At 36.4% G+C, this 20,361-nt stretch overlaps 1 protein-coding gene across 2 annotated transcripts in view; it reads left to right on the top strand.

Moving 5' to 3' along the window:
- The window catches only part of Exoc4 (exocyst complex component 4), a 782,658-nt gene that overhangs the window by 618,214 nt on the left and 144,083 nt on the right, over nucleotides 1–20,361 (top strand). For both annotated transcript variants that reach the window (XM_078040565.1, XM_078040566.1), the window contains exon 13: nucleotides 12,350–12,505. In XM_078040565.1, the coding sequence (XP_077896691.1) occupies nucleotides 12,350–12,505 (156 nt within the window). The remainder of the gene's footprint in view (nucleotides 1–12,349; nucleotides 12,506–20,361) is intronic.

Below are 20,361 nucleotides of genomic sequence, written 5' to 3' on the forward strand. Positions count from 1 at the left end.
CCACCCAATAACTGGACCTAGTAAAGAATACAAATAAAAACTGCACTCTCAGAAGTTCAACTGATATAAGACACAGGCAGGTATTTTGGAGGGATGATATCATCATCCTCACAGCTCACCTTTCACCACTTCTAGGAGAGCTAGAACCCATGGTGGAGCCTGAAAAAAAGATAAGGATAATGAGATATGTCTGGACCAGGACTGGGCAGCTGGTCGGCCCTTAATTTGCTTGTTGAATAAATAGGAATTTGCTTCCAGACTGAGCAGGGTGAGCTAGCAGCAGAGCAGTATCCAGGGACAAGATACATGGGAAAAGGCTGAGAAATCCAAGTGACTGGAATGACTAGTGCGGTTGGGTGGCAACGGGTCAGAAAGGGGAGTTTTGAAAGTTCCCCCTGTAAGGTAAAAGGATGCTGTCACAGGTTTCACCAGGAGGATAATGTGATCAATTACCACACAGTTTGAAGATCTCTCTGGTCCCACTGTGCTAACGAGCAGGAACTGGATGCCAGAAGTTCTGGTGAAGCCCTCCAGGTTCCCTGTGTAACCAGAAGGTACAGGAATGAGAGCCCGCTGAGCTTCCCTTGCAGGCTCTACTCACCTGACTCACTCTGAACATCAGAAGAGCTGAGGTCAAATGCCAGGGAAACCTTCTGCAAGCTCCGCAGAAACTTGAATTCTGATCTGCCTGTTACGACTTTCTCCCCTACCTTTTTAGCTCAACTCCCACTGATATATATAGATTCACTTTTATTAAATATTGATTAGATACAAATGAACATTATAAAATATGTACAGTATCTCTTTCATAGAGGGCATTCAGCAAGTGAGCTTTTATGTGCTTCTGTAATTTATTTTGTATAACTCCATTCTGATATTTATTCCATTGTACTGAAATTTAAATTTTTATGTATTATTTGATCAGTTATGTGTTCCTCTCTCTAGAACATTATTTTTCAACCATTGGTTCACATCAGAGTTATAACGATGTGAGTTATAATATCAGATAACTTACTGGCTTTTCCACATTAGGCCCACTGACAGACCTGGGGAAGTATGGTTTTAAAATGTCCCCAAAGTGACTCTTCTCTTTCTGGTTAGAAATCACTGTGGCATATCTCAGCTCTGAGAAGTTTATTATGAGGTTTTACACAGTTTTTCCTCCATTATGTAGCATGGTGTCTCTATATGGGCTTCCACGTGTGTTTATTGATCAAGTGACCTTCACTTGACTTTGGCAGTGCACACTGGCTGCTCTCCTGGCCCAATACAAATGTGTCTCCCTAAAACATGTCTTAGGAATTTCATAGCAAGCAGCTAGTCCTCATGTCTCAGCCTGGCAAGATCAGATAGGAGTCTCTTGCAGCACTGACCTTGATGTGCAGTAATGAGGACCTGGATGAGAATGGAAATAAACACTCAGTAATGTACTTGGTCTCTGTGCAAGGGACTTTTTAGTCATTAGCTTTATCTAGTCGTTCACAACCATTCTGTTAAATTGGATTTTTCTTACCTTAGAGATGAGAAAGCAGAGGTTCAAAAAGGTTAATAATGTGGCAAAGGTCATAGAGTATGAAAGTCATAGTACGTGCGTTAGAAGCTAAGTCTGTCTACTATGAAGTCCAAAGAAGAGTCAATGGAATTCTAGAAGAAAAAAGAAACCTGAAAAATGCTTCAAGTGGTTTAGAGAGACAGTATAATAGTAAGAAGCACAAACTCCAGAATAATGGCTATGGGCCCACTTCAAACTCAACCTCACCATCCAGTTGGCCATAGGAAAGTTCCCTGACCTCTGTGCCTGTGACTTTCATCCACCAAATAGGAATAACGATAGTGTCTACTGCAGAGATTGTTGTAAGGATCATAAGAGTTAATAGACATAATGTGCTTAGAAGAACCCCTACCTAGTTTGTGGTAAATAATGTGTTGGCAAGTATTATTATTGCTCTTGCTCTTTGTGGTGTTTTTATTGTTTTATACTTTGAAAGTAGTTTCATTGGTAGTATTGTTGATAATTGCCAATAAGATGTCACAAGAAGAGTATTCTTGTGACTTCTGTTATTTTGCTGGTGTTTTGTGCTTCAGTTGTGTCATTCCCTCATTCCATCTATTACTTAACAACCATTGATCCTAAAATAAGACAAGGAAATCACAAGAAAAGAAACCTACTGGCCAGTATTCTTGATGAACATAGACTCAGGAATCCTCAGCAAAATAACTAGCACATCAAATTCTACAACACATTAAAAGGATCATTCACCTCGTTCAAGTGGGATTTATTCCTTGGAAGAAAAGATGCTTCAACATACACAAATCAATGAATATTGTTAATCACATTCACAGAGTGAAGGACAAAAATCTTATCATCTCAATAGGTACAGAAAAAGCATTTGACAAAATACAGTACTTTTGACAAAAAAAAAAATCTAATGAATGAGGTATAGAAGGAATATACTTTAATGGTGTGTAGGCCAGACATGATATGCTCACAGCTAATCTCATGCTCAGTGGTGAACAATTGAAACTCTTTCTTTGAAGATCTAGAAGATCAAGACAAGGATGCCCACTCTCGTCGCTTCCATTTAACATAATATTGGAAGTTCTGGGAAATTAGGCAAAAGGAAGAAATAAAATGAAAAACTGTTGCTGTTTGCTGATGACATGATCATACAGACAGAAAACTCTATAGATTCCACCAAAAACAAAAACAAAAACAAAAAACATTTGAACTGATGAAACAATATGGTGAAGTTTCAGGGTACAAAATCTACATATAAAAACAAGTAGTATTTCTATACACTAATAATGCATGTTCTGGAAAAGCAATCAAGAATACAATCCCATTTATAGTAACTACTTTTAAAAATACTTAGGAATAAATTTAACCAAGGCAATAAAAGTCCTACACACTGAAGACTAAAACATTAATGAAAGAGACTGGAGAAGACACAAGTAAGTAGATAGTTAACCTCTGCTCATGGATAGAAGAAATAAATACCATGAATATGTTCATACTTCCCACAGTGATCCACAGACAGATTCAGTGCAATCCCTACCCAAATTCTTGTTTTTCATAGTGATAGAAAACAATCCTAAAATTCTTAGGGAACCATAGAAGACCCTGAATAGCCAAGGCAATCATGGACTAAAAGAACAAAGGAGGAGGCATCACACTGCCATACTACAAAACTACAGTATAAAACAGTATAGTACTGGCATAGAAGTAAATTCATCAACCAACGAATACAATAGAGAGCCCAGAAATGAACCCTCTGTTTTTGACAAAGTTTCTAAGAATAAACATTGAGGAAAGGAGTATATTTTGAACAGTGTTGTTTGGAAAACTGGATATTCATATGCAGACAAATGAAACTGGATTCTTATCTCACACCATGTACAAAAATCAACTCAAAATGGATGAAAGACTTAAGTGAGATCTGAAACTGTAAAACTACAAGAAGAAAATTTGGCATTGCTCTAGGCAAATATACATTTGACCAACACGGAGACAACAAAAGCAAAAATAGATGAGATTACATCAAAATAAAAAGGTTCTTCACAAGAAAGGAAACAAAAGACTGAAGACACAACCTATAAATTGAGAGAAAACATGTACAACCCACACATCTGATAAGTCGATAATATCCAAAAGATATAAGGAACGCAAACAACTCTATACAAAGAAAACAATTACTCCAATTAAAAATGGGCAGTGGGGGCTTGGGATATAACTCGGTGATAGAATGATGCTTAGCATGCATGAGGACCTGGGTTCAATCCCCGGCACCAAAATGAAAAAAGAAATATGCAAGGACCTAAATAGACATTTTTCAAAAGAGGACATACAAATGACCAGCAGATTATGGAGAAAAAAACTCAACATCACTAATCATAAGGAATTGCAAATTAAAATCACAAAGGGATATTACCTCACACCTTTCACAGTGACTATTACTAAAAAGATGGAAGATAAGTGTTGTCAAGGATGTAGAGAAAAGGGATTCCTGTACAGTGTTGTGAGAATATAAATTAGTACAGCCATTATGGGAAACTCAAGATTGGGGTTCCTCAAAAAAATTACAAATAGAATTACTACATAATAAAACAGTTTCACTCTTGGATGTTTACCCAAAGCATCTGAAATCAGTATGTCAAAAAGATGTCATACTCTGTATGAAATCATTATGTCAAAAAGTGTCATGATCACTGCGGCACTGTTCACAGTAGCCATATTATGAAGTCAACCATAAACCTCCATCAGTAGGTGAATGGATAAAGAAAATGTGGTTATACAGGGAAATTGACCAAATTATACTGTTTTGTGCATGTATGAATATGTAACAATGAATTCCATTATTATGCCTAATTATAATACAGCAATAAAAAAGGAAATATGTTATATGTACATGATGGAATATGCTTCGGCTTTAAAAATGAAAATTCATCCTTTGTGAAAACATGCATGAAATTTACAAACATTATGTTAAGTGAAATAAAGCAGACATAGGAAGACAAAAACTTCATGTCCTCACCTATCTGTACAATCTAAAACAATCAAACTCAAAGAAGCAGAGGGGAGAATGGTGGTTACCAGATGGTTGGGAAAAGGAGATGAAGAGATGGGAGGCACAGGTACATAGCTGCTATTAGACAGGGGAAGAAGACTTTTTTTGTTTTAGTGTATTGCAATGTGGTAAGTACAGTAAATAATAATGTATGTTCAGAATCAATAAGTTTCTAACTTTCTCAACACAAAACTAGTATCTGTAATGACACATTAGATTGATTTAATTTTTCACATTATAGTCATAAATCATAACATTACTTTGTATCCCATAAATATATATTGGATATAATTTGTTGATTTACAATTTAAGAATAAAATTTTTAAATAAATACACAATTATTTATTGAGGGCTGGAGTAGAAAACTGAATCAGCTAGCAAGGTCTTGCCTTCCTGGATTTTACATTCTAATAGAGGGAGATGAATAATAATCAGTTGTCAAATGAAAGAACAAAATAGATTTATCAGGATTGAGGATAGTGTGATTTAAATAACAACAACAAAAAAGAGTTTCTGAATGAGAGGCAGCTTCCAGAAAGGCCTCACTGAGAATGTGATGTTTGAGCTCAATTCTGAAGGATGAGAAGGAGCCACAGAGAGGAGAAGGAAGGAACAGACAGAGTATAGGATCTACCTCACAGCTTATGTGAACTCAGGTAAATTAAACAGAATAGAGTGAGCAAAGATTGAATACTGAATGAGGTTAGACAGGTGCAGAAGTCAGATCATTTGGGTATTTTTCAGGCTACTTGTGAGAATTATGTGGGAGCTTTAAAAATACCAGGTCTGAGCCCCACTTCAGCATGTGAAATTGATATATTCTTAAAATACTTCTCAGGTGTTTAACATGCAGCCAGATTTAAGAATCACTAATGAAGGACCTTGAGACCAGAGGATATAAATTTTACTCTAAGTGCAATAGGAAGACATGTAAGGTTTAAACAGAGAGCTACCTGGTCTAACATCTGTTTATATAAAGATCTTAAGGATATACAAACACAGAATGTGTTTAAATTTGCTTAGCACAAGAAAAGTCTGATCAATGACAGTTGAGACAGATTTTATATTAATCATTGGTCCACTGTCTATGCTACAATATAATTCTATTTTTTCTGGGGCTTTTAAATATCCAACAATTATGACTCTTCATATGACAACTTGTCTATTTGAAGATCGCTATTAAATTATCTCTATGAGTTACCTTGTATAAACTCTCAGATTCCAAATCCTCCTTCCCTAGGGTCCTCTTGAATTGTTTCCCATGAACCATCTCCAGAATTATCAAATGTTTCCTAACCTCTGGGTACAAATGTACCACCATAGGGTGTGACCAGCATGGGGTATTGATATCAAAGATAATCTGATGTTTCTCTCCTCTTATGTATTCTGTTCCATCTTATCTTGAGGGATCTTGGTTTGGGTTGCCTGTTGGTTTTGTTGCATTTTCTTCAGCAGTAGCATAATACTGACTCTTACTTTGCATCTCTCATTGTCATTATCATTTGTGTTTCTGGGCACTGCTCTGCAGTTTGACCTGCTGCAGGCCCAGTCATTCACAGTCTAAATTGGACTACAGCTGTTTAATTTGGAGCAGTTTTGTCCAGGGTTCATTTGTCTAGCTTGGCTCCTAGTTTTTGAAGTGTCTGAAAGATTCAGTCTGGTAAAGTAAGCATCATGCCCTGGTTGTCACCAAGCAGTTGAATCCAATTAGCCCCACCTGCCCCTGGTTGTTTACCTAATGAAAGACTCAGCGCCCCAGCTGTGTCCAGGGACCATGCACACTTGCACATCCCAACTGCTCCAATGCAGAAGCAATGCACATCAGAGCGAGTTGACACCAGCAGATGTTTTCTGAATGAAACCCACTCAACCGTGTCTAGAGGGTGGACCCTTCTTGTGGCAGCCTTATCACCTGTTTCCAGAGGTATACCTATCTTCTCTTCCTCCTGGGAACGGGTACAAATAGTTTCACAGATGGCTCTGTCTGTGGCCCACTGAGCTGTGAATTAATTAGTAGATGATGGTTCTGGTAGAGATGATTAACCCTACTTCTCTTAGAGAATAATTGTTAGGAATGCAGTGTTCTTTTTTAAGGCTATTTGGATATGTCCTGGAATTTTGTAACCCACATGATCCTGTTTGTCGAAAAACCAAAAACTAATCAAGGCAATTGGTCAGGGTGGAAACTTTGCCACTTGAATGAAAAAAAAATTTCCTCTATGGTAATTGTATGCTAATTGATGCCAGTATTTCAAATTAGAATATTTGGAATTGCTTTTGGGATTGGTATTCATTCCAATATGAATTAACATATTTATTGTTAAGAGCAGGATGTAGTAGTATTTTAATTCATTCAGATTACTATCCTTTAGTAAAATTGGATCCATGAATGTTAGGTAGTAACATAATATTGAATTTTTGAATTAATTCGGTGTTTAAAAAATACCTAAGTAAAAAATGTGTACCTTTAACATAGTGTCCCACTAAGATAATGTTTTATTCCATCAAATGCTAAAATGGAAAATTATAACCCCCGATGTGTATAATACCATCTCACACTTATTGAAACTGTATCCCAAGCTTGGGGGCAGGGGTGGGGTTGGAGAAAACCATCTCTGACCCAAAGATTTAAATGCTTTGGGTCAGATTTTGGGCTTCTAACTGCAGAGCAGAATTCAGCCTATAATGTGGCTTTAAAAGGAATTGAAGCATCCAACCAAAATTCTGACACTGAAATTTAAGTTTCACATAATTTATATATGGCACAAAATATTATTATTATTTTAATTTTTTTTTACAAACCATTCAAAAATGTCAACACTCTTTTTAGCTTACAGGACATAATACAGGTCAGCTGGTGGATAGACAAGATTCACAGGTCATAGTCTGCCTACCCACTGTGTAGGACAAAATACCAATTGTAAAGTGATAGAGTTTTGTTTCCTTTCCAAAGGAGAGATCATTGTAGGCTGTCATACCAACAGATTATTCAGAAAAAGTGAGTTTTTGAGGAAGTTTTTTAATAGTAGAAAGGATTGTCATCAATCCTTGGTTCACTTCTTTTGTGAGTCAGGATTTTTTCTATTTAATTTTTTTCAGAGAGAGACACACCTATATTGATTTATTATTCTTATTTGTATTTTTTTCTTTTTAATACTAATTTGTTATATATGACAGCAAAATGCATTACAATTCATATTACCTATATAGAGCACAATTTTTCATCTCTCTACTTGTATATAAAGTATATTCACACCATTTCTTCATACCTATACTTAGTGATGTCCATCTCCTTCCACCATCTTTTTTACCCCCTTGTTCCCTTTCTTCCCTTTGCCCTATCTACGGTTTGTCTAATCTTCACATGCTTCCCCTTCCAATCCACTATGAATCAGCCTCCTTATATCAGAGAAAACATTCGGCATTTGGTGTTTGGGGATTGGCTTATTTCACTCATTCATTATATTCTCCAACTTCATCTATTTACCTGTAAATGCCATGATTTCATTCTCTTTCATTGCATCTAGGCTGCTATTCTTATTTGTATTAAATTCAAAGAGGCACAGAATGATCTGCTGTTGAACACCAAGTGACTTAGTAGCTCATCTGAGTCATTTACTGCAAAGAAACAAAGGGAACCCACTAAAATAGTTTAAATTTAGTAAGTTATCTAGACTCCTAAAATTGAGGATGGCTTATTTTTATCTCCAGTTTAGTTCTTATATACCTTCCAAATACCAGGTATTGTTTTGGGCACCGAGGATACAAAAACTAATAAGAAATCAACTCTCCAAACTTGTAAAAATGTGTAGCAGGGCCAGTGAGAGAATGTGTAGGGTGGTGATTGTCACCCTTGGGTGCACATTTGGATCTACTGGGAAATGAAAACCTTTTGTTGCCCCCGCCCCCAGAGATTATGATTTGCTTGGTCTGGTATGGCCTGGGTGCCTAGTTTTTGAAAGTTTTCCCCAGGTAGTTCTTAGGTGCAGTCAAGGTTGAAAACCTCTGGTGTAAGAGTGATGGGGCATACAGAGAAGGGAGGACTCAGCTGTAGCAAGGTAGGAACTGTCACAGGAGAGCAGTCTCCAAAGAAGGGTCCATAGAGTTCCTAGACAGAGGGGGAACTTGACTTAGGGCCTGCAGGGTTTCTTGGCATATGTGAAGGAAAAGAATTTCAGAACGCTCCAGTCAAAGGCATAGACAGAGGTTTATTTAGGAAGGTAGATACACATTCAAGGGACAGTGGAGGCAATCTAGAGAGGGGCCTTTGGGGTAGAGCAATAAATACTCAAGGGAGATTGCAGGTTAACTTCAGAGGGAGAAAAGCACCCCATTGGTGTGGGGTGTTTATATTTATAGAGGGCTGGTCCTAGGGGCTGGAATAAAGATGAAGCAGGGTAGAGGTACACATTTTCACTCTAGTTTTTCCTGTGCGTGCATGTTTTGCTCATGTTACACAGGCATGGGTCAAGGGTGTGGGCCCAGGACATGTATCTCAGGAATTGCAATTCTTCCTGGGCACTTATATGCATCTTGATGCATCTTGATGGCTTATAGGTATTTCCTTTAAGGCTCTGTCTATCTTTCTACTGAATCCCTATCTCATAGTCAAGGTAGTGCTTGATAAGCAGAGGCAAAGAAGGGGGTTGAGGAAAAAGCCTCCCTGGCAGTGATAATACAGAGAAGCAGGAAATGATATACAGCATGTCCACCCAACGTGCACAGAAGCTTGGAGCAGTAAACAAAGACAAAGGAGGAAAGCAGTAGCAGCAGGTACCTCCAGAAAGATAGATGTTCATGCTTGCTAAGTGTGGTCTTGGTCTTACATGGAATTAGGAGTCACTGGAGAGTTCTGAGAAGATGAATACAATTATTATATTTGTAGTTTAGACATAAGATTCTTCCAACCTGTGTGGTGAGTTGGACTGATGGTCTTGTACTTCAGGCAAAAAGCCCAATTACAAGGTTATTGCCAAATCCAAGTGAGAAATGATGAAGGTTTAAATATAGGTTAATGGCAGTGAACCTGGACAGGAAATGACAGATTTATGAGATAGTAAGGAGGTGGAATTGGCAGGATGTAATCACTGTGGGTGATTAGGATGCCTCTGTGTTTCTGGCTTGAACAACAGCATGGCTTGAATAGGGGATACCAGGTGTTTAGTGGGAGAGAAAGGAGTAGAAAGCAAATGAGTTCCTTTGACTCATTTTAATTTGAAATGCTGGTGGGACTACCAAGCAGAGTTTTCCAGTAAACCTTTGGATATGCAGACTTAGAAGAGAGGGCTGCCCTGGAGATATTAATTTATTTGTCAGAATACAGCTTGGTCACATCTGGCAGGAAGATGAGATTGCCCAAGTGAGGAATGCAGAATCTGCAAAACACAACATTTGAAGTATAGATACAGGAAAAGAGTCATCAGTTTAGCTAAGAAAGGGGTTAGGATGGCAGGAATACAACCAGGAGGAAATGATATTATAGGAAGCAAAGGAATAATGTTTTAGGAAAAGAACGATAAAAAAATATTGGATGCTTCAGAATGGTCAAGAGTATGAAGATTAAAACATGCCTGTGGGTTAGTAAAGGAGCATCACTGGAATTGGGTTATAAAGCCCTTTTTACAGTTGGTTTAAGACTGAATTTTAACTTCTTGTCAAAATTTGGAGTGAATAGTTTTAGGAAGCCCTTTTCCTGCTCCTTTTATATGTAAAGTAGATAAAAATGTGTAACTTTAGAAGTGTTTCAAATAGCTAACCAACTCTAACCAAATTTAAAAGGAAGAAAGAATTCTCCAGATGTCATGAACAAAAGAGGGATTAGAGGCCATAGAAACAAGTGTTGAAGTTGAGAGGCCACAAAGGTATTAGATCATATAGGGAGGTCAATCAGGGACTGGCATTTTAACACTTCCAAGACAGGGAGAGAGGGAGCTTTATTTGTGGAGAGTTATGCAGTGGAACTGTTCTAACCATGAATGGAACCAGGAAAACTCTGGGTTCCCAGGCTGCCCATTTGATGAGTATCTGAAGGAGAGAGAAGAGCTTTGGTAGAGCAGAATGTTGGATCAAGGGAAAAAAATCTTTTTTTTTTTTAAGAAAATATTGAAAAAATACTGAAAATATAGGAGGGAAAGGGGATAATTATAGATCCTCAGAGCCTAAGTAGAGAAATTACTTGAAATAAATGAGGAACAAATTTGAACATATTATCTGTTGGAGATGGGAGGCAGAATATTTAGCAATATTTAGTAGGTCCCCTCTTCTCTGTCAGATAGGAAGGATAAGGAGAATAAGCAATGTGGAGATTCAGAAAGAACAAAATGGCTGTCTGTTTATAAATCCATTATAGAAACGGAGAGAGGAAGCTGAACAGAGACACATAAAAAGAATGAGGGTCCACCTGCAATGAGATATCAGAGATCTGCGGTGGTACCATTCTTTACCCAGCAATGCAAGTATGATTATAAAATTCATTAAAGTTAGATTTTTGAATTAATCCTTTAATGTTGCAGAAAGATGCCAGAAAATAACAAGAGAAAAGAGGGAATAAAAGGTAACACCCAGAGAGTAATTTGGGAGAATAGAGGGAAGAAGGTTCTATACTCAAAATTTTTATCTCTGGCCACAGTAACTAATAGAAACCATTCAATTATAGTGAGTTAGAAAAATTCTAGAAATCACATACAGTTCTCTTATTTATCCTAGCTTATCTTAAGAGAATCAGGGCACTATTGCATTACCTTAAGTCAAGCTGTAATTAAGTCAAGGTTTGGAGGCTTCAACTTCTCTTGTCTTCAAACCTTAAATTGTTTATTGGGTCAAGGAAGTTTTAGCATATGTAAATACATTATATATATATTTACTTGAAAATGCATAATGTTCCCAGGTTGACACTTACAACAAAAGATATCTCTGCCTGGGATGGGGAAACCTCCTGGAACCTTGGTCATCTTCCAGGGGGCATCCAGCTAATTAGCACTTCCTTCATAAATAAATGTCATTTCTAACACTAGTATTACTGATAAGGATTTTTAGGCCATTGAAATCAGTCTTAGTGACAGAAAAAGAAGCTTTTTAATTAAGTTGAAATGGAATATTTAAGGTGAATTTTCAGGTACACTCTGGTAAAAGCAGTGTTACTAGTGAACCCAGTGGCCTATTAAAGGGCTTATTAAAAACCTGTCAACTCTGGGTCACTAGATAAAGCCCACTGGAGATAGCAATAATCAAAGGCTCTTTCTGTCTCCCAACAGAAAGATCTATGTTGGTAGATTTGTTTTGAATAAAGGAGTGTCTATAGTTAAAAAAAAAAAATCTTAAAGTAGAACTAATAGATAGTTTAAACCAAGAAGTCAGATAATAATGTTTTGTAACACTTCTGTCACCTTTCAGGTACTGCTCATGTTGTCATTTAGCAGCATTTTTTAAAAATACAATCATCCCTATTTTATTTATTGAACATATTCTTGAAAGATACTCCCTAACCTACCACACAATTTATTTATCCTAAGGGATTAACTATGATAAGAAGTACTAATTAGTATGATCTGCTTTCATGATTACTCAACAATTCAAAAACTAAGAATGAAATCTAGAAATGATGTCTCCCAATAATGTGACCTATTAATGGATGCTTCTGCTTCCTACTCAGATAATGGATTATGTTAATAAGAGAGATGGATGTGATATCTTTTTCTGCGGCTAAGGTAAACGGAAAAAAAAAAAAAAAAGCTAACTGAATACCAGGCATTGTGCTAAAGCACCTTTTTATGGGCTATTTTTAGGGGCATTGTCCAGTCAGAAGAAAAACTTGTCATCAGTGCATCTTGGGCAAAAGATGATGATATCAGCAGACTCTTGAAATCACTACCAAACTGGATCAATATGGCTCAGCCCAAACAGCTGAGGCCAAAGAGAGAAGAGGAAGAAGATTTCATAAGGTAAAGATCTATTTTTTTAAGATCTTTTTTTTTAAGATCTATTTTCTAAGTGATATAAACATATGGAGGAAAGTACACATGTTTAGCTCCTCAAGGTCATGATTCTTTCCTTGGCCCTGTGGAGTCTGGTTAGGGTGTTTTTGATTTCTTATATTTCCTCTTGATCATTTCTTAGTATGTTATCTCTTCTTATATACCTATGGTTTACTTTTTATTTAATACAATATACTGAGAAAAATATAAATGTATATATGTATCTCTCTCTCTCTCTCTCTCTATATATATATATAAATATATATATACACACACACATATACATGTGTGTATGTGAGTATGTATACCACACACATATATACATGTACACACAAAAGTATGAGGCATAATAAATGTATAGAAATGTACATATATCAAAGCCAGTTTAGTGAACATGGTGATGAAACAGAATGTGTTTGTAACTAATATCCAAATCAAACAGAACTTAAGGAAGGAGCAGAGGCACACATCTATAATCCCAGCAACTCGGGAGGCTGAGTTCAAAGTCAACCTCAGCAACTTAGCAAGGCCCTAAGCAACATAGTAAGAGTCTGTCTCAAAACTTTTAAATAAATTTTATAAAGGGCATCATTGCTCAGTGGTGGAGCACCCGTGGATTCAATCCCTGGTACCAAAAAAAAAAAAAAAAAAGAAGAAGAAGAAGAAAAGAAACACAACATTACCAACAAGAGATGAAACATAGCAACTTGAGAACTCCAAGTTATTCTTATGTGATTTCTAACTACATAGACTAGTTTAATCTGGTTTTGGACCTTATATAAATGGAATCATGCAGTTATGTACTCTTTTATGACAGGCTTCTTATGTTCCACCTTATGTTGGCAAGATTTATCCATATTGTGTATAGGTTCTCTTTACTTTGAATAGACCACTGTTTGTAGTAAGCACTACAGGTTTTTTAGAAAATATTTTATTATGTGTATGTATGACTATATATGTGTGTGGTGGTATGTATATACACATAGGTACAGAAATATGTATATGTATATTTATTCATTCTACAGTTGGTGAGCATTGTTTAGCTTTCATTTTGGAGCAATAACAAGTAGTTTGCTATAAATATTCTGCTGTGTCTTTTGGTGACCATGGGTATATGCCAATAGAAGAATTGCTGGTTGAGTTTTAGTTCGTACTGTCAAACAGTTTTCCAAAGAAAATTGGTCGTAAGAATTTACATTCTCCCAGTGATATATGAAAGTGCCAGTTGTTCCACATTTCATTAACACTTGCCATTTTCATTCTTTTAAGTTGTATCCATTCGGGTAGGTTTGTAGCAGTATCTCATTGTTATTTATTTATTTATTTATTATTAATATTTTTTAGTTGTAGATGGACACATATTATCTTTGTTTATTAATTTATTTTTTATATGGTGCTGTGGATTAAACTAGTGCCTCACAGGTGAAAGGCAAGTGCTCTACCTCTAAGCCACAATCCCAAACCTCTCATTATTATTTAATTTGCATTTCTCTCACAGATGAACTTTCAATTTATTTTTATGTATTTCTTGGCCATTTGGATATTTCTTTCATAATATGTTGTTTCAGATAATTTCCTAGTAATTTCTAAATAGGTTGTCTGTCTGCTCCCTAGAGACTCTGGGGAGTTATTCATACATCAGGTGAAACTCTGTTATGGATGGATCAGTCTTCTCCCACTTGACATGTTGCCTTGTTATTCTAACAATGTCTTTTACTAAACAAACTTTTAAAAGTTTCAGTAAGTCTAGTCTATTAATCCTTTTATGGACATGCCATTTGTACCCTACTAAGAAACCTTTGCTTATACAAAAGTCACATAGATGTTTTCCTTTAAAACTTCCATTGTGTTGAATATATATCCAAATCTCAGCTTCTGAAATCAATTAAAATTCTAAAATTTTTAATTTTGTATTCTTGCACTCTATACTTCCCTTAATTTAGATCACATTATCATGGTTTTAGTAGGAGAGTGTATCCTCCTGATTTTTTTTTCTGTCAGGAGAGGTGAGGAGGATTAAGAGATTGATCAACTTGAGCCCCTAAGACAGAAGCCAGACCAGGCACAGGGTCCACTCCTTCACTGAATTACCTTCATATTAGCCTTCCCAGATTCTTAAAAGGTCTAGGGCAAACATATTCTCACCCTTTTCTTTAAGTATATTCATATAACCATATCCGTTAGCATTAATAGTTTTTAAGAAGCTATTTCTGAAGCAATTTCTCCCAACTTTGCAGGATTCTTTAAGTAAATATGTGCCTTTTTCTTGTTCCTCAGCTTATTGTTCTATAGTTTTTGAATTGGATTTTATACTTGCAAATGGTTTTTAATCAGGTGTGTTAGTTATCTTCAATAGCATAGAGTTAAAGGAAACAGTTTCTAGCTCTATTTTAGAAGAGACTGCTGAGCCAGAGATGAACGTCTGTGTATGCCTCACTTTTTTGATTTAGAAAAGCTACGAATAAGACCCTTTTTTTTCCTCTTGAATTTATGAAAGAATTGTATCACTTTTCATCTTAAACTTGGAGGAAAAACAAATTATGTTAACATTTCTTAGCTTTCTTGGTGTGATCTACATGAAGACATGAAGTAAAGTATAGTTTTAATTGTATAACACACTGAAATACATAAATATGATTATACCCTTGTAACCCCCTCCCAGATTAAAATATGGAATTTTTTACTGTTCTCAAACAGCCTTCCTTCCCTCAAAGCAACTACTATTCTGATTTCTATATTCATAGCTTACTTTTGTCTGTCTTTAAATTTTACATACATTTCATCATAGTGTCTGGTTCTATTTTTGTGTTTGTTTTTCCTGAACAAGCCTCAAAGATTTGCTCATGTTTTTGCTGGTAGACATGACTTGGAAAACAAATTATATTTCCTTTAACAGAAGAGAACTACATTTTTCGATCTGTTTTGTTTTGTATGTTGATTGATTCTTTCCTTTTAAACTGTCACATTCTCTTCTGGATTAGAAGTTGAAAGCAAGTCAGGAGGAAAGGATGCTCTTCATTGCTATTCATTGTGGTTGAGCTGACGGAGAGCCTTAAGCAGCACATTAGAGCGCCAGAGAACATGGCTTGAGCCAAAAGGACTGAAAAGTCACATTCTCCTCCTATAATTAGTTTTTAAAGCTCAGAAGGGTATTTGGCACCCAGATGAATATAGAATCCAGTGCCCTTTGCATCCAATAAAGGTTACATTCCCTTCATTACTAAACAAAGCCCTTTTCTATTCTTGTTTTTTAACTAAAAAATAAAATGTATTATTTCCAGGTTTAATTTTGAATAGAGGGGGAAAAAATTAGGTCAAGCCAGGGCTTTAATAGAAAAGAAAAATAGCAAATACCCTTCTATTCCCAAGGAAGCTGAAAGCAGGTTCTTTAGCCCGATTGTCTTTGCACCTGTCATGTATATGTATATATTTATCCTTTTGATATCAGGGAGTATCCACTGATAAAAGGCAGCCCTGCTTGCTGGAGGTGTAATTAACAGAAGGAAGAGGGTATGGAGGAGTAAAGGAGGTAGGGAAGGGCTGTGTAGGAGGTGGGGAGGCCAGGTGTATTAGAAAAAGTCCCCCCAAACCAGCTCCCCATTCAGGGTCCCTGAATTTCAAAGAATAGGTATCATTCCTCTAGAACCAGGTTTGAAAATTCTTAAATGGGATTGGTGGGATGAGGACTGGATTTTTCAGGTTATAAGAGACAAACATTACATAAAAACCGAAAAACTAGTCTTGAACTATAGCAGGTAGAGAGATGAATGATAAAAAATTAAGTCTAAGGACAGATTGTACAATCGATTACAATGATCAAAATACTAAGAGCTAACAGAGCCTGGCACCCACCGTACAGTGATGTTATGAGTTTCCAAGAATTGTTACTCCCATTCAACAAATGAGGAGACTGAGGCACAGAGAAATTAGCAACTTACCCAAGTTTACAGAGCTATCAAGTGACAGAGCTAGAATGTGAATCCAGGTCACCTGGCTCCCTGAGCCACCACACTGGAGTCAGCCGCCTAAAAATGGATCCGGAATTTACATTTTTGAACTTTTGAGTCATTTCTTTATTTTCATTCACCATCATAATCTTGACTGATAGTCATCATTTTCTGATAAGGTCAAAAGCTTTATCACATTGGCACTTTGACTAGATTTGTTTGATATTTTGACATTCACTGTTATATTTGATATATGTATTCCTTCCAAAAACAGACTTAAAACAGCACATATCCAGCTATATATAGGGAGAATAATGTATTGAAACCAAGTCTATAGGTGCATTAAAAATGCTTCTTTTATTTTCCTCTGTGTCATAACTTTCCCTAGTCAAAGCAAAGAAAATAGAAATAACCATTGTTGAAAAGGGAAGGAGGACACAAAAGGAATGAAATATAAAATTATAAAACTAAAGTGTGTAGTTTTGGAATAGAGGGTGATGCAGTCCTGAATATGGAAAAGAAGCCATTTGTAGCTATTTAGTTATTTAGAAGGTATCTTTTACAACTTGGGGAATCAAACGAGTGGATGCTCATCAAGACTCATTTTTGTTGTTTTATGAAATTATTAGTTAAAATGATTAAATAATCACAAAATATTGTTTTCAATGATCAACTGGTTGATTATGATAATTTATGTGAGTAATGAAAAAAAGAGTCTGAATAAAAGCAGAAAACACCTTTACCTGACTTCTGTGGAATCCCTAGGTCCTTTAAGATGTTGAATGAATAAAATGAATTTTAAAAACTGGAAAAGTCGGCCATTCTTCAATTAAAAATCATAAAATGTGAGTAATAGGGATGTTTTAAACTATAAGATGGTGCTTTGAGTGGACTCCTGAAAGTTACACACATAGAAACATTTTCCCTTTGGAAGCTTCATGGGCCTGAATCTGGTCCTCAGCATTGACTCTACCTAGTTTGCTTTGTTTTCCTTTGTGGGTCTTTATATCTGTTCTGTTTCTTTATCCAGTTCAAATTAGACAATTTTAAGAGAAGCAGAAATCTAGCACAGGTAGGATTACATTTTGATATAGAAATTGCATGGATAAAGTAGAGCATTAATAATTTTCTGAAAAGTTCCACTCAAAAATTTAAAAGGTCCCTAGTATAACGTAAGCAATGGCTATTAACACGTACTAGCTAACTACAACTATTCAAAATCTTTAGATAAATTTTAGGAAGCAAATGAAAGAGATGCAAGAAAAAGACTTTAGCTACCTTGAAGAAAATGTTCAGTGGATGCTGACATTGATTTCACTACCTCTGGGTGCTTAATATGACTTTAAAAAATATATTTATAAAAGGAAAAATGAATCTAAAAACATGACCATATCAAATAAGTGCAAGAGTAGAAAATGTTTTGCTAAAATGTTCCCTTTTCCTACCTTCATTAAATCAGACAAACATCATGGATAGATGTAAGTCAGGATGAGAAAGCAGACTTACATCCCAAAATAAAACAAAAAAGACAGGCCATTAACTAGAGACTGCAACAAACATATTAATTAATATTCAAGATGATCGAATTAGGCGCTTTGTTATTACATCAAAGTTCTTTTTTTTTTCTTAGTGATCCAGTTCTTGTTGTCAAAAGATTGGTAGTAAATGAGGCAGAGAGAGGAGAAAACAAACTTAAAATCTCCCCTACAAGTTGCATAAGTGCTAGTCTCTCTAGGCAATTATTTGGCAAGTACAATCCTGTTAGTATTATTAAAAAACCACTAATTTGATATTCTCTGCATTTTTTATTTAATTTCAGTTCATGGAATTATTTAATATTTTTCATTAGGTGTGCATTTAATCCTATTTCTCTTTTTCTCATTTGCAGTCTTAGAAAAAGGAAAAAACTGTCATCCTTCAAATTTAGTCCACCTTAGCCCTTGAGGCTGATAGTGATCATCTTGCCATCACAATGGTGGACAGGATGTGCAGGATGGGGCCCTGGAAGGTGAGCAGGACAGGGCAGGCAGTGAGACTTGCAAAATCATTGTTGCAAGGCCTGTGCCTTCTGCTAGCTTCCCCAACTCTGTCTCCAATGAAGGCTGAAAGTCCCTGCCAGATGATGAAGGGCCACTCACCTCCTCATATCTGCCTTTTCCTGTTGAAATTTTTACGGTTTTCAGTCTGCGTTGCTTTTCCACCCCTCATCATCTCCTATTCCCATTCCTCCTTCCTGGAATGCCCTCTGATCATCCCACCGTACCTCTTATACCTGCACAGCTTGGCTTCAAGATTCAACTCAGGGATCAACTCCTCCAGCATCTTCTCCCAGCAGCCCTCTCCCCTCCTGCAAGCCACAGGGCTTCGCATTGGGCTAGGAGCTCCCAGTCTGGAGAGAGTCATACAAATGAGCAGACACTTTCGGGGGGGATATCTGTTGCCCCTTAAGGTAAAGCTATGTGTAAACATATGAAGAAGAGACTAGTAAAAGCTAAAACTCGTTATATGTTAGGAAGGAGTGGGGGATGTCACTGGGGCCAAGAGGAGGGGACCCAAGTAAGCTAAGTCTTTACTTAAGCTAAGTCTCCTCCATCAAGCAGGAGATCAGAATAAAATCTCTAAAATCAACACATCAACAAGAAGCAGTTTTAATAGATTACTTAGCTAGATGAATATGATCACTAGAAGAACTGAGAGAAAGAAACTATTTTTCAAAACCTCTGCATTTTTTTCTTGGGGCACAGGTCAGAAGCTGGGGAGGAGTGGGATGGGGGCCAGTGCTCATCATTTAACCATGGGTAATTATTACTTTGGTTTAAAATTTTTACTTGCTTAAAAAAACTCCATACATCATCAAACCCTGTCACTATTTGCTTCTAGTTCACTAATTCTCCAAAATACACTGTCATTCTAACAATTTTATCCCTGAAAAAAAAAAAAAACTTTGTCTTCATTTATCTTTATTTTTCACCAATTTTATACAAAACATTCACTCTTCTGTACTGAGAATACATTGCCACCAAAGTTCCCATCTATGTGTGTGTGTGTGTTTATGTGTGTGTGTGTGTGTGTGTGTGTGTGTGTGTGTGTGTGTGTGTGTGTGTATCTTTCTCCTAAGACCACATCCTGTTTCTCATCTCTTCTCTCTAGTCTAAGAGACTCACTTGAAGATCTGATGCTTGGGTACCCTGGCTTAAGATCAATTGTTTAGTGTCTCTACTTTGAACAGATTTAGAAGAATACTTGGAGGAAGTATTCAATGCTATATAAATTTCAGCTTTTAAACATCATCATTCTATGTAGTCGAAAAGCCAAAGTATATTATGTTCAAATTATAAGTGGTAGTCGATTATTTTAATCATACACTGATAACGTCTCTCAGCTCAAAACATGTTCTTGATGGGAAACTATTACTATTTGTGTGAGTGCTGTAGAAAACCTGCACCCCCTGGAAGTTCCAGCAGCTAAAGAAATAGCTTGTGCTTAATTGTTTATGTCGAGTGTTGCTCAACAACATCTATGAAGGAAACTTAGTGGCCAAGCTTGTTTTATTGGCTTTTCTTTAAAAAGATGTGTTCTTGTTCTTAGCTAACAAAGCAAGTCAATGCAACTTTATTCCTAGTTTAGTTTCCACAACATAACTCTGGGCTGGTGCTACAGTCTCTAAAATGCTGCTTTGCAATCAGCTCTTTGCTTATTGTTAGCAGCATCAATTTTCATGGCATTTTTCACTTTCTTTACCCACGAATATATCAGTGAACTCTTGTTCCAAAAAGGGATATTTTTAAAAATGTAGAGAAACTCGTGATACTGAGCCTTAGTTCCTGCCCCATTCTGCCTCTAATTTGCTATGTGTCTCCTCATTCCTCTGCACCT

The sequence above is a fragment of the Ictidomys tridecemlineatus genome, chromosome 2 (genome assembly GCF_052094955.1).
Source record: "Ictidomys tridecemlineatus isolate mIctTri1 chromosome 2, mIctTri1.hap1, whole genome shotgun sequence".
Taxonomy (NCBI): domain Eukaryota; kingdom Metazoa; phylum Chordata; class Mammalia; order Rodentia; family Sciuridae; genus Ictidomys; species Ictidomys tridecemlineatus.